The sequence below is a fragment of the Canis lupus genome, chromosome 7 (genome assembly GCF_048164855.1).
Source record: "Canis lupus baileyi chromosome 7, mCanLup2.hap1, whole genome shotgun sequence".
Classification (NCBI taxonomy): Eukaryota; Metazoa; Chordata; class Mammalia; order Carnivora; family Canidae; genus Canis; species Canis lupus.
The window spans coordinates 23,656,650-23,671,694 of NC_132844.1; the positions used below are offsets into that span (position 1 = coordinate 23,656,650).

The 15,045-nt window shown below is 37.5% G+C and overlaps 1 protein-coding gene across 3 annotated transcripts in view; it reads left to right on the forward strand.

Annotated features, from left to right (window-relative positions):
* MDN1 (midasin AAA ATPase 1) overlaps window positions 1-15,045 on the forward strand; it is a 166,527-nt gene that overhangs the window by 97,418 nt on the left and 54,064 nt on the right. For all 3 annotated transcript variants that reach the window (XM_072832058.1, XM_072832059.1, XM_072832060.1), the window contains exons 44-57: window positions 1,216-1,375; window positions 2,187-2,303; window positions 3,301-3,509; window positions 4,519-4,667; window positions 5,017-5,228; window positions 5,543-5,763; window positions 6,691-6,804; window positions 9,716-9,848; window positions 11,477-11,592; window positions 12,386-12,519; window positions 13,198-13,355; window positions 13,580-13,700; window positions 14,065-14,275; window positions 14,632-14,863. In XM_072832058.1, the coding sequence (XP_072688159.1) occupies window positions 1,216-1,375; window positions 2,187-2,303; window positions 3,301-3,509; window positions 4,519-4,667; window positions 5,017-5,228; window positions 5,543-5,763; window positions 6,691-6,804; window positions 9,716-9,848; window positions 11,477-11,592; window positions 12,386-12,519; window positions 13,198-13,355; window positions 13,580-13,700; window positions 14,065-14,275; window positions 14,632-14,863 (2,287 nt within the window). The remainder of the gene's footprint in view (window positions 1-1,215; window positions 1,376-2,186; window positions 2,304-3,300; window positions 3,510-4,518; window positions 4,668-5,016; window positions 5,229-5,542; window positions 5,764-6,690; window positions 6,805-9,715; window positions 9,849-11,476; window positions 11,593-12,385; window positions 12,520-13,197; window positions 13,356-13,579; window positions 13,701-14,064; window positions 14,276-14,631; window positions 14,864-15,045) is intronic.

A 15,045-nucleotide genomic window follows, 5' to 3' on the forward strand; every position in this document is an offset into this window, starting at 1 on the left:
TTCCAGGCAGAAATCGAGTGAAATTATAGGGCTTCCTTTCCTTAGGTGTCATAGCCCTCTGCTGTTGGCCAGTGTTTGAAAGCAGTTGTTTCATATATTTGATACAGTTTTTAGGTGGTTAACAGTGGAGGTAAAGTCTAAACTTTATTATTCCTCATGGAGTCCAATGCATAATACTTGGTGATACGAACAAGAGTCATAAGAGAACTTCCAATAAAAAAAAGAGCAGTTGAAAAGTTTTTGGCATGGGCTGTTTAAGCACTAAGCAAATAAATACCAGTTGTTACTATAATCGTATGATATCGTCATTATAAAGAAAGTCTAGTTTAATGGCGTTGATTTTCATTGTGCCAATTTTTAGTGTCCTTTCATTTGATAAAAATGCAGTAATAGGTGGGAGGCATTATCTCCTTATGCCATTTAAGAAATTATAACAAAGATTATTTACCTTTACTATCACCTTTGAGTTCCCTCTACCTAGCCATTAATTCAGAAAGGCATTAAAAAATATTTTCTGCCACCAGCCCTAATTTTTCTTTTCTTTTCTTTTCTTTTCTTTTCTTTTCTTTTCTTTTCTTTTCTTTTCTTTTCTTTTCTTTTTTCTTTTCTTTTCTATTTTCTTCTTTTCTTTTCTTTTTTTTTTTTTTACCTGTTTTGTTTAAACAAAAACAAAACAAAAAACCCCTTCTTATTTATACTCTATTACAAAACTTTAAACACTAAGGCCAGGGACTTCTGGGTGGCTCAGCAGTTGAGTGTCTGCCTTTGATTCAGGGTGCGATCCCATTTCAGGGATCGAGTCCTCCATCGGACTCCCTGCAAGGAGCCTGCCTCTCCCTCTGCCTGTGTCTCTGCCTCTCTCTCTCTTTCTCATGAATAAATAAATAAATAAATCTTTTAAAAAAATCTGGGTCAGAAGTTTCCAATTTTCTTTCTTTTTAAAAATATTTTATTTATTCATGAAAGACACACACAGAGAGAGGGGCAGATATACAGGCAGAGGGAGAGGCAGGCTCCATGCAGGGAGCCTGATGTGGGACTCGATCCTAGGTCTCCAGGATCACACCCTGGGCCAAAGGTGGGCACTAAACCACTGAGCCACCCAGGCTGCCCTCCAATTTTCTTTTAATAAACTCTTAGGGTTTTTTGTTTTTCTTTTGTTGGTTTTCTTATTGTCCCAGTTTGAAAATAAACGCTATGGCTGTGACGTTTCAGAATTTGCCAAACTTGTGGAAGAGTTCCGAAATTTTGGGGTGAAGCTTCTGCAGTCCACCAGTGGCCACAGCCATGGCACATTTGAATGGGTTGACAGCATGTTTGTTCGGGCTCTGAAGTCTGGAGATTGGCTTTTGATGGACAATGTTAACTTCTGCAAGTAAGGACCTTCTGCTTAAGCACAAGATTGATATTTGAGATATGGATGTCAAAGTAGAAACCCAGTTGAAAACTCTGGTATTTTGAACCCATTGTTAACTAGATACATATCCCTGTGGTGAACAAAGGTAGTTGGTCATAGTTGTAAGATTTTAGTTTTGTATGACTGTTTTGAATTGAGCTGAAGGCTAACACAATTGGGTTACTTTTCCAACCATTTTTGAGGTAGACCTTTTTATTTAATATCGAAAATACTCCTTTTGTTAGGGTCATTCTTGAGGTCAAATTTTTGAAATAGCGATCTTTTACAGGCCAGACATTTAGTAAATGTGCATCAATGTGTATTGATTTGATTCTAAAGTAAGGAAAAAGGCATCGTAAAACTTCCGTAGTACACAGCATAATAGAAACTATTCCAGGTCAAGATGATGAGTTTCTCTACCTGGACATTTTTTCAGAATGTTTGAATTGAAATCCAGGTGTCTTCAAATTGGTTTGATAATGTTAGGAAGTGGAGAGATGGAAGGAGAAAGAAAAAACAAAGAGCTATAGATCATGGGACAATTTTCCTTAATTTCATTTACTTATTTAACAAATATTTTACATATTTACTGTTTGTAAATCTCTGGAAAGAATGCCTTTGGGGGTGAAAAGGGGAATGGACAGGGAGAGAGAGCACAATTATATATGGGGGGAGTGGTCTATGCTTAAGGACGACCTGAGTCAGGAGCAGTAGGAGGCCTGTGCAAGGAAAATAGAACCAGTGCAGCATGTCAATCTGTCACCATTGTATTTGAATTCTCTTTGTGCAGCCCATCGGTGCTGGATCGTTTGAATGCTTTGCTTGAACCTGGAGGTGTTCTCACCCTTAGTGAGAGGGGGATGATAGATGGATCCACTCCCACCATAACACCAAATCCCAATTTCAGGTATTCTTGCCTCTTAAGTTTCTGCTTAAGAATCTGACTGCCTCATTTAAGTAGGACCTTCTTACGTGTTTTACGTGATTTATTTATCCAGTTATAAGTATGTTCACCCACTTATTGATTCAGTTAGCACATATTTATTGAGGCTTTGCTATTTGCCAGACTCTGGGATCGCATCAGTAAACAAGAAGGGTCTCCTGGCTGGCTCCGTAGGTGGAACATACGACTCTTGATCTTGGAGTTGTGAGTTCAAGCCCCATTGTGGGCACAGAGCTTACTTTAAAAAATAAGAATAAAAAAATAAGAGAGGTGAGGTCCCTATTGTGGGATGATGGTAAAGGGTAGAAGCAGGGAGACTGATCACAAGTTTTTTGCAGTAGTTCAGGCAAGAGATATGATAGCTTAGACTAGCGTGGCCATATGAGTGGGACTTTCTGATGGATGTGTGGGTTGAAAAAAAAGAGGAAGCAAGGATTTTATACAAGTTTTTGGCTTGGGTAATTGGTAAATATGGGGGCCATTTATTGAGAAAGGAAAGACTGGCAAAGGAGCAGGTTTGACATGGGAAGGTTAGCAGGGAATCCACTGTTTAGCTTTGGAGATGTTGGCTAGATGGAGATGTTGCTAGACATATATGAAGGTAATTGTTTCAGGAGAATACACTGCTCCCTTTTCTGATCTCTGTAGGTGAGTTAGAATGATGAATTAGCACTGTCTGATTTGGGGACTATCTGAAAGAATTTATATTCTCAGCATTAAAGGTGCATTGGATAAACAGTTTCTAAGGAGAATAGGTTTAGAGAAACTGATTTTGCTATATTGGTGCATTTTGGCACTAAAAGATAGAATTTAGATGAAAATAGCAGAGTTTTAGTTAACGGTATCTCCCTTGATAAACTCCCTGAAGTTCTAACACATAGGATTTGCCCTCACCAATTGTTGCTGAGCTGCATCATTGGTTGCAACTGTGATTTTAATTTTTTTCCCTTTGAATTGCTAGACTTTTTCTCTCGATGGATCCTGTTCATGGAGAAATATCCCGAGCTATGAGGAATCGTGGACTTGAAATCTACATTTCAGGAGAAGGAGATGGAAACATCCCAGATGACCTGGATCTGAAAGTTCTGCTGCACAGCCTTGGGTTGGTGGGGGATAGTGTGTGTGATAGCCTCTTGGCTCTACACACAGAGATCCAAAGCACTGTAGTAGGTAAGGTGCTTGACTTAACAGGCCTCTGCAGAGTTTTATTCTTCTAGAAATTCATATATTTTTCCATTTGACTGCTAATCTAGGAGTTCTTTTTTTTTTTTTTTTTTTAATCTAGGAGTTCTTAAATTTAGTGTACATACAAATAGGAATTACCAGAAAAGTCTGTTAAAAATAGAGATGTGCTGATGCCTGTCTTCCCCCTACGAGATTGGGTTCAGTAAATCTGGGTGAGACACAGAAATTAGTATTTTAAAGAAGCTCCCCAGATGATTCTGGTAGATTCATTCAGACACTCTTACCTTAAGGAATACTGCTTTAGGCACTAAAATTTGTAAAGTTTATCCCTCTTATCTCGTCATTGAGTCTTTTGAAGATAGTATAAAGAGGGAACTTTGAACTGCTTAAAACAGGGTGTTATTTCTTCTAATAAAACCTATCTGTCCAAATATACAGGAACAGGCAAGAATAATAACAAAGGTAATGATAAATGCTATTTATTGAGTAACTGCTATGTGTTAGGTACAATGTCTATTGGTTTTTTAGTTTTCACATTAATTCTTCATGGCATGTTTTCGTGTTACAGAATAGGGTTCAGAGAGGTTGAATAACTCATCAAAGCCAAGCAGTGAGGCTTTGAATGTAGTTCTGTTGGATTTTAAAGTGCATGGTCCTTTATGAGGCCATGCTCATTTTGCTACTTCAGCGTTTGTCAACTTTAGATTAAGGATATAAATGACCAGGCTTTGTCCTACTTGTAGTTTTCACTTTCCTGCAGTATGTTTGTGACAGCCAGAAATGGAGGGAGGGAGACAAGATAGGGAAGGAATATGAATGTTCTTACAAGTCCATAATGTGCTGGTGAGACTCTAGATTCTACTTAGAAGGCTTTCTAAGGTAAGTGGGTGGATTGAATGAAACAAAGTTTGATGAGAAGATGAATTTATCTGTTTTCATGGGAGATTTTGCAGAATCTGTTGCTCATAGAAGGCAATATTTTTTTTCTTTGTAGGTTCTCCAACGTCCTCTATTTCAACTCTAATTCAGACAGCCTTATTCATTGTGCAGTACCTACAGCGAGGGCTGAGTTTAGACAGAGCCTTTTCTGAAGTATGCTGGGAAGCATATGTCTGCTCCCAGCATTCACCAGCAAACCAGAAGGTACCATGAAGTATTTCAAACAGCTTTCTCATTTATAACACTTTGCATTATTTGGATGGGGGAAATTCTTTTTATTGATGGTGACTTTAATGAACTGAGAGTGGAGCACTTCAGTTATCTGTAGTAGAGATCTGGTATCTAAGTACTTTTCTGGAAAATAGGTTAAATGTAAATATTCTTTGAAACTTAACTGTCTTTAGGCAAAGTGGAATTTAGCTTGTAGTGTTGAAAATTGAAGACTGTGATGAGAGTTGTGGGATGATCACAAAGGTCCTGGAAAACTATTATTCCTCTTCTACTTTTGGTAATAGCACTTAGATGTTGCCTGTGTGTTTTTATCTCCTACCAGCTTGCACAGGCTTTACTGGAGAAACATGTTTTTTCTCTTCGAGCACATGAAACCTGGGGTAACTCCATCCTTGCTCTGGGCCTGTGGCCAGATTCTCTGCCCTCAGCTCTCTTTGCTACAGAAGACTCTCACCTGTCTGTAGTCCGAAGTGATGGACAGATCTTAGTATATTGCCTTAACAGGATGAGCATGAAAACCAGCAGCTGGGCCAGGTTAGTGGAGCCTTGAGTTTGTGTCTCTTTGGCATCTTGACTTTTTTTTGATGGTAGTGGTCATGACCCAACATGTTTGACCGGAATGTTATATGGTCATTTATTACCCAGCTGTTATAGTTTCCTTGTTCATTGTAATATTGCTCCCTATTTATTATTCACTAGATATGTTTTAATTATTCTCCTTTGAAAGGGACTAATCTTTCCCCTGTTGTTTGATCCGTTATTTGTAAAGTTATTTTCCTGGTTCTTTGAAATGTAAAATGAAAGTTCATTCTAGTACTGACTTTGCCTTATTTCTCTAAAAATTTCAGGATTCAGCCTCTTACCTTACCCGATTTAGAGAAAATTATGCAGTCTCCTAACCCCGAGAGCTTGAAATTCAGTTCAGTCGAAGTGGATACTTACTGGATTGATGAACCAGATGTTCTGGCCATGGCTGTTAAATTGCTTATAGAACGAGCAACCAATCAAGATTGGATGCTCAGAGTTAAATGGCTTTATCATTTAGCCAAGAATATACCACAGGGGTTGGGTGAGTTGAAAAGCTTAATTTGTATAATAAGTGCATAAATAAACTATTTTAGTGCCTTAGTAGCTGTATTATCCTGTGAGGACACTTAAAATTGTATCTGGGAGATCTAGCAATAAATTTGTTACCTGGCCTTACTATTTGTATAGCTGTTAAAAAAAATTAAGGCATGTAACTGCCCTTAGATGTGTCCTAAGAGAAACTTGGCCCCTGTGTAATCCTTAGCATTTCATGGTCTTCCACTTTTCTATCAAATCCAAAAGGAAAATGTACTCTATCATGTTACTGCTTATTTTTTGAACATGCTGCTATACAACCATCCTATCTGGGGAAGGTTGTTTTTGGTAAACTTCATTTGCCTTAAAGTGCTTAAGAGACTTATTTTAGTTCCAGTATTCTAAGTTGTCCTGCTTAATTTCTTTGTACTTTTTTTTCATTTTAAGAGGAAAAACCAACCTTAACAACATTGCACGGGTTGCAAAGTACAGGACTTGGAATTGGTTGGTAGAACTTGTTGCCTAAAGTAGTAGAGTTTATATGAACCTTTCTATCCATGAGAACTTAGCCAAAGAATATCTGTATTGTGTTATGCATGTGATCTGTCTAAAATTGTATAGAGAGAATTTGTATTTTATCTGCATTGTCCTGTATGAGAGCTACTAGCCACAGGTAGCTACTAAAATGTAAATATAAAAAAATATATATGTATATAAAAAATAAAATAAAAATTAAAAAATATATATATATAAATTAAAGTTAAGTAAAATCTAAAATCCAGTCCTTAGTTGCACTGGCCACATTTCACATGCTTACTAACACAAGACTAATGGCTGCCCTCACACTGCAACTATAGGATGTTTCCGTTATTGCAAAAAGTTTGCTTGGACAGCCCCACTGTAGATATTAACATTATTTCTCCTTTCTCCACAGAATCAATACAGATTCATTTGGAAGCCAGTGCTGCATCTCTTAGGAATTTTTACTCAAATTCTCTCTCAGCTGGGGTCAGTAATGTCATCAAAGTATTACAACCAAATATAACAGGTACTGCACCTGATTTAATTTCGAGTTCAGGAAATGCACAGTTTAGGAAATTGGTCCATTGAGTCCACGGAAAAAGACCTGTCACAACTGCCACTGTAATAAGCACTGTATTTTGGAAGACTCAATGTATCCAGATGCAAATTCCACTTTTTTTGTTTGAAACTATCCATTTATTCTTTAGTCTTTGAAAGAGGATGGTGATATACAACATGGGAGAAAATGGGAGTTGGCAGACTGGTCTGTGGTCCCAACTCAGCCACAAACTGGCTTCATTTGGAAACCATCATTCATACTTACTGCCTGTGTTTAAATAATGGGGGAATTAAATTCATTTTTCTGGGTCCCTTCCACTCAAAGCATTCTGTTACTTATTAGTGTTGTTAACAGAAAGGGTTTTAGGCTATGGGTATATAGTGTGAATTACTTCAGAAGATACAAAACCTTAATAAACTTTTTAAAGCCTTAAATATAAAGTTACAAAACCATAATGATAAAATAAATAGCCATTCAAGGTATCTAATCAAATGAGGCATTCAGGGACACCTGGGTGACTCAGCTGTTGAGCGTCTGCCTTTGGCCCAGGGCATGATCCTGGGTCCCAGGATCAAGTTCCGCATCGGGCTCCATGCGTGGAGCCTGCTTCTCTCTGCCTATGTCTCTGTCATTCTCTCTCTCTCCCTGTGTCTCTCGTGAATAAGTAAATAAAATCTTTAAAAAAAAAAAAAAAAAACAAAAAGCAAATGAGGCACTCAGAACTTATTTTTTTATTTTTATTTCTTAAAAAGACTATTTAAGAGACAGAGGACAGGTGGGAGGAGGGGCAGAGACAGAGGGAGAAACAGAATCCCCACTGAGTGGGGAGCCTGACTTAGGGCTTGATCCTGGGACCATGAGCGTAGTGGAAGTCAAACGCTTTACTGACCTAGCCACCTGGGAGCCCCCAGAATTTATTTTTAATTAGAGTAAGATTCTTTTACTTGAAGAGAATAATATGAAGTTGGTTGAAATAAGCATTAATGAGGAAATTAGGGACATGTTCACAGAACCAGGTTTTTAATTTCCCATCCCTATCTTCATTTGATATTGATCAAAACATACCATTGCCATTTGGTTTAGAAGAAAACATGCATGATGCTTTTGTGCTATACCAGTTGTCTTTTGTATACTAAAGGTAACAGGTAAACGTTTGGGAAGAAATCAAATAATAGGGAAAACTCCTGTAGTGGTCATGTTGTGGCTGAACTAAATCATGGTTTCCCAAGTATGAAAGAATTTTGGTCTTTGGGAATAGTTCTAGACTAGAGTAGCAGTTTCCCTTTTTAGCAGGTATTATTTGCCCACTGTTGGAACATAGTAGGTATGCCTTCATCTTCCTTTTCAAGTGTATAGCTTTGGATCATGTAGTCTTACTGGACTTTGGAATGTGAGTTCCTTCCATGTACTTTGCTGTTCACAGTAGGCATTTGTTAGTCTGCTGTATAGTAGATAACCTTTATTTACTGTTATTTATTTTTAAAGTTTTTATGTTAATTGAATTTAAATCGCTGTATTATTAGTTTCAGAAGTAGAAGTCAGTGATTCTTCTATAATACCCAGTGCTCATTATGTCCTATGCCCTCTTTAATGTTCATCAGCCAGTTATTACCTCCCCCCTTCCTCCTCTTCTCCAGAAACCCTCAGTTTGTTTCCTGTGATTAAGAGTCTCTTAATGGTTTGTCTCCCTCTCTTGTTTTATTTTTTCCTTTCTTTCCCTATGATCCTCTGTTTCGTTTCTTAAATTCCACATATCAGTGAGATCATATGTCTTTTTCCGATTGACTTATTTCACTTAGCATAATACCCTCTAGCTCCATCCATGTCATTGCAAGGGGCAAGATTTCTCTTTATTTGGTGGCTGAGTAGTATTCCATTGTATACGTATATATACCATATCTTCTTTATCCGATACATTCATCTGTCGATGGACATCTGGGCTCTTTCCTAGTTTGGCCATAGGGGACATTGCTCCTATGAACACTGGGGTGCAGGTACCCTCTTCGGATGGTAGATACCTTTAAAACTTGAAGTGCTCCACTGACCTACCCAGCCGCCTTGAAGTTTATGTTACCTTTGTTTTGTTTTGCCTCCCTTCTTTGAGTTCTCACAGCCTCTGGAGAAAAGTCAGATTGATCACTGCTGCCTTACAGAAGAGGTGCCAAGTTTAAGCCGAAGAAGCAGCAGATGCCACATTCTCTGATTATAAAGAAAGGGCTTTTTAAAATAAAATAATCTTGAGGTTTTTTTTGTGTGTGTATGTGTTTTAAATATTTATTTATTTTTGAGAGAGAGTGCACCTGTGCTTGCAAGTTCAAAGAAGAGGGGGGGAAGTAGAGGAAGAGAGACTCTCAGGCTGACTCCATGCATGCACAGGATCTGACACAGGTCCCATGACCCTGAGATCAGGACCTGAGCTGAAATAAGAGTTGGACACTGAACTATGCCACCCAAGTGCTCCTTGAATTGATTTTCTTATTGAAATCCAATAATGAGACATATTTATTCATTTTTCCACCACGTAAGTTAGTTTTTTGAAGTTAATGACAGCAGATTGGTTGATTAAGCTCATGAATTGTTTTTGGAGCAAGTGACTGTATTGGTTGGAATGCTTATGTTCCAGAGAGATTATTTTATATCCTGCAGTGGAATGAATTTTCAGGACTAGTAGAAATTTTGCATTTAGAAAGGAAAGTGTAAAAGCAGTTGGATTTTACTTTTCTAATGCTGTGGGCTGAAACTAGAAATTTTCCTATTCTGTCCCTTCCCCATCAGAACTGAATATGATCAAATTAAGATAGTAAAAATCTTCAATTGAAGTTTTCTAGGCAAAGAGTTTAACTCCAAAATTCTACTTTTTGTTTTATATTTTCACCAGATGAATTTGTGATTCTTTTGGATCCCCGATGGAATATGCAGGCTTTGGACATCATTAGAAATTCAATGGACTTTGATCCACAAACAGACCAGCCTGAGCAGCTCTTTGCCCTTTTAGAGTCTGTTGCGAACAAGTAGGTGAAGCCTGATATTCTGAGCACTGTTTACCTCATTGTACAATATAGCTTTACAGATTATACCTTTTCTAAACTCTGTCAGGTTTAGCTTACATGTGTTTAATCTTCTGAACCCGAGAAGTGGTGGATATTAGGTGGGATTTCCTTCATTGCTGCTTCTCCTTTATACTCTCTGCTCATTCAAGTAATTCTGGCTCTGGTTTCAAAATGCCTGTAAATTTTGCAAGTTTTTAATAACTTAATAGGATGCTTTTAGAGATATACCAGCTTAACGTTAATGTTGCCTTTATTTTGCAATTAATCCTTTATCATAGGATAGTCATGTTTCAGTTGTTTTCTATTCATGATTCGCAGCAGCTCCTCCCATTTTCACCTGCTCATTCTTTCACAGGTCCTTTCCTCAGCCTTCCACATCACTTCCCATGTTGGAGAAATATGTAGCACCTGTATGCTCACCTACACACTCAACATACAAATTTATCTAATTGTTTCATAGGCTGGTCTTTCCTCACATTTACTATAATGGCCAGCATTATTTTTTTTTAATTGACTATCAGTGTAATGTAATACTTTTTTTTTAATATAGTGAAAAAATTTATATTTATAGCTGGCTGGACTCAGTTTAGATGATCCCAATTTTGTTGGCAACATCCAAAGCATCATAGTCAGGAGGCAGTCGAACATATGCTTTCTTCTCTCCATCAGGCCTGATTAAGGTGTTTACCTTGGCCACATCAGTGTCATAGAGATTCTTCACAGCCTGTTTGATCTGGTGCTTATTGGCCTTAACATCCACAGTGAACACAAGTGTGTTATTGCCTTCTATTTTCTTCATGGCTGACTCAGTAGTCAGGGGGAACTTGATGATGGCATAGTGATCAGGCTTGTTTCTCCTGGGGGCACTCTTTTGAGGATATTTGGGCTGCCTTCTATGACGCAGGGTCTTGGGTCATCGGAATGTAGGTGACATGTGGATCTTCTATTTTTTTTGTGACTGTCCATGCTTTTCAGCACCGCTTTCATAGCTTTCAAAGCCTTTGCTTTGGCTTTGGGAGGGGCACGGTTTCCTTCTTTGCCTTTGGTGCCATCTTCATGAAAGCAATGTAATACATTTTTAAAACTAATTTTGTAATTGAGGTATAATGTACATTATAGAAAAGTACACTTAATAATGAGTATATTTGGTTTCGATGGATTTTCACAAAATGAACTCATGCATGTGGTATGGAGTAGCACTTCAAAGGCCTTCTTGTCTCCCCCTCCTAGTAGCTTCCCCATCTGCCTCCCCAGATAACTTCTAACACTGGAGATAAATTTTATTTTGGCCGCTCTTAAGAGTTGTTAGGGCCGTTTGTCAGGTCACAGTAAAGCCTGGCAGTTTACCTAAATGCAGGTTTTCCCAGCCATCTGTCCTCCCCATTTTCACCCCTACCCCCAACTCAGTCATCATCACTTTTCACCTCCATCTCTTCAATCCAGAATTTGCAGGGGTTGGAAGTGAATGACAGGTTGAAGGAGATTGATGTTCCAAGCATTCTCAAGATTTTAGCAGTTAGAGGATGTGATTGCCAAGTAGTATACACCAATAACTGATAATATTTGTTATATTATTGATCTCATTTCAGGACAATCCTATATCTTGACCGGGAAAAACGGATTTTTACTGAAGCAAATTTGGTTTCCATTGGTGGCAAAAAGCTAAGAAATAGTGTTTTGAGAATGTCCTTTGAATTCCATAAAGGTAAGAAGTTTAACCTTTTGTATTCTTGAGTTATGCATCTGATCACAGAATGTCTCTAAAGGTAAGAGACCTTCAGCAGCTGCTGCCATTTTCTGATTCTTTTTGATTTGCTGGCCTAATTTATTCAGTAATAATGACTAACTGCTTTGTTACATGTTCTTGATTTCACTTAACTTTTTATAGCAACCTTGCATGGTGTAGGTCCTATGCTGTGAAAGAGGAGAAGGATGTATAGAGATGCTCATGGTCAGATCTCTAGCAAGTAATAGAGCTAGAATTTGAAATCTAGATCTGTTGGCTCAAAATGTTCATGCTCCTCACTATTTGGCTATAGGTTCTTTCTTCATTCTTCCTTTATTTTTTAAATTGAAAATATATCTGTGATTGTCAGAGAAAATTTGGACTATATTGAAGCATAAAAATAGAAGTCTGTCTTTGAAGGAGTTATTGTTAATAGTACATTCATTTGTATCTTCTCCTCTGTGCTGTCTATTCTTTCAAACATGCATACACTTCGATTTGTTTTGTATTTAAACAAGTACTTCTATAAAATCTGCATTATTGCTTTAAAATTTTCATTTTTCATTAAGACATTAAGAACTTCTATAGATATGCATACCTGATTTGCTAAGTTTAATATAATAGTAGGCTAAGAATTTATTTTCAATTTTGACCTTTCAAAATTGACCTTTGTACTAAAGATGCAGTTAAGTTGCATGTTATAGTTGATTTTGATAATATCCAGGGATTAATTTAAATCTGATCGAATGTTCTTATTTATGTCAACTCTAAGATCCAGAGAGCTATCACAGCCTGCCCCATGAAATTGTGGTCAACCTTGCTGCTTTTTTTGAACTTTGCGATGCACTAATCCTGCTCTGGGTACAGTCCTCTCAGGGGGTGGTGTCTGATGCCATGGTCATTAAGGTGAGGAAATGTACTTCATGTTTTTATTTTTGTGCTTAGAGAAATATTTCAGATTCTTAGGGGTGAAATGAACTACAGTGTTGTTATTATATGCCCAATATTACTTGAGAAATTTAATATTTCTTAACAGTTTTAAATATATATATATATACATATTTTAGAACTTTATGGGTATATAACTATCATAATAAGTAGCATATATTTGAAGTGTAGAATTTTATGTTTTGACATGTATATGTCTATGAAGCCATTACCATAATAGTGAGCATACCTAATAACCTCAAGCCTTCCTTCATGTTCTTTTGTATTCCCTTTCTCTCCCTTCCCTCCACCCGAACATCCATTAATGTGCTTTTGGTTCCTATAGATCAGTTGTATTTTCTAGCATTTTATATAAATGGAGTCATGCATTATACTTTTCTGTCTGGCTTCTTACACTCAAAACAGTTATTTTGAGATGCATCCAGATTGTTTTGCATCAGTTCATTCCTTTTTTTGTTGCCAAGTAATATTCCATCAAATGTATGTACTACAATCCATTCACCTCTTGAAGAACAGTGGAATTTTAATTTATTTTTTAATCCACTTAAGCCTTCTTAGTCATCATCAATTGAAATATGTTTCTTGTGTCTTTTACTGAGAAATGTTTGTGAGTAATTTGGTTTACTTTGTTTTTAGATCTTGGATTCTGTGCGGTGGCGGGACCGGTTTTGGACTGTGGCTGACACAGTAAAAGTGGATACCCCGGGCTTGGCCCTGCTTGCCCTGCACTGGCACTGGGTTTTAAAACATTTGGTCCATCAAATCCCCCACCTCCTAATGAACCATGAAGACAAGTAAGAGTCATATTTAGAGTAATGATGTCAGTATGTACATTTATGATAATAAAGAGAAAAGGGTTTGGAATTGAAACTTTTCTTCTTGCTTTACTTTGGTTTATTCCGTTGGCCTATTGGTGAATGTAAATCAAATATAAAATGTAAATGATATCCCTACTATGTCTCTACTATCCAGCATTTCCCCCTTTCCTTACTTCCCTCTGCTCTTTTCCCCTTTAAAGATACTACAAAGAGGTTCAGACGGTCTCAGAACATATTCAGAATTGCTTGGGGAGCCCGACTGGTGGCTTCACTGGTATAAAGAAGTTGCAGAAGTTCCTGGGACGACCATTTCCTTTTAAGGTATAATTAAGAAACATGTAGTAAACACAAAGATCTGACCTCTTCTGAAGTTCTCCTGGAGCATGAGGCCTGCCATTCAACTAGACTTATCCTTGCCTTAATGTTTAACTTCTAAGTGTTCACTGAATACTATTAACTGATTTGTTAAGTGTTAACATCTTGCTTATTGTTGACAGTATTAGTCTGGGTGGTGTTTTAACTTTATTACTGTAAAATCTCCTGAGAGCAGCAGGGGTAAACAAACTGTATGTTTTCTAGAAGCACTGTGGAAATATTTAAAATTTTTTCTTAGATGTGAACAGGCTGCTAAAAAGAATCTCATTTCTCCTCTATAAGTAGATTCTCCTGGGTTTTGTTGTTTCAGAACAAGCTGGTGGTGGAATGTTTTTCTCAGTTGAAAATCCTTAACAAAGCGCTTGCCATAAGGGAGCGGATGCCTGCCCTTGGGGAAAGTGGATGGTGGGAAGACATTAATCGTCTCCAAGTGGTTGCTTCTGAATGGACTTTTAAAAAAAGTCTCTTGCAGGCCTGGGGATTGGTCCTCAGAGCTAATATTCTGGAAGATGCCAATCCAGGTAATATACTCTGGAGTTTAACATACTGACAGGTGTTCCTGGAGTATCTCTTGCCCAGTAGCCAATAAGTTTTAAGTTTTTCCCTTAGGTTTTCTTTTTACTCTGTTTCACTTTCTTTCTTTTTTCTTTCCTCTTTTTGTATGCTATAATTACAATTAAATTAAGTGCCAGGCATAGAGATGAACTTTACATATATTATGTAATTCTCTCATCAGAATTGAGCAGGTATTAATAACATCATTTTACAAGTACAAAACTCAAGCTCAGTTTAAGCTCACAGTCACATGACTAGTTGGGAATCTACTCCTATTCTGTTTATCACTATGCTATAATATTGCATGTGTCTTTTTGTCCAGATGAGTTGAAGAATCTTGTGAATGCTCATTGTTTAGAACTAAGAGCCAAAGGAATTTCATTTGGTTTTCTGGAGAAAAAGCACAATGAAGCTTCCTCCGTGTTCCAACCAGACTTTACCTCCTTAATCCAGCTTACCAGGAGTGTTCAGTTGTGGCCTGCAATGGAGTACCTGGCTATGCTTTGGCAGTACAAAGTGGTAGCTGATTTTATGACACAGGCCTGTCTAAGAAGGTAAGCCATTTTCCTCTGGGGGACTTTTTTTTCTTGTTTGATTATTCTCTGTATCCTAATGTGAAACAAAGTACAGACTTAAAGGGGACTAGTTACTGAAAGACAACAAGAGAAGTCAGTTGCCACTGATTCTTTGCCTATTTTGATTCCACCTCTACAAATTACTGGGTGTTATTCCAATA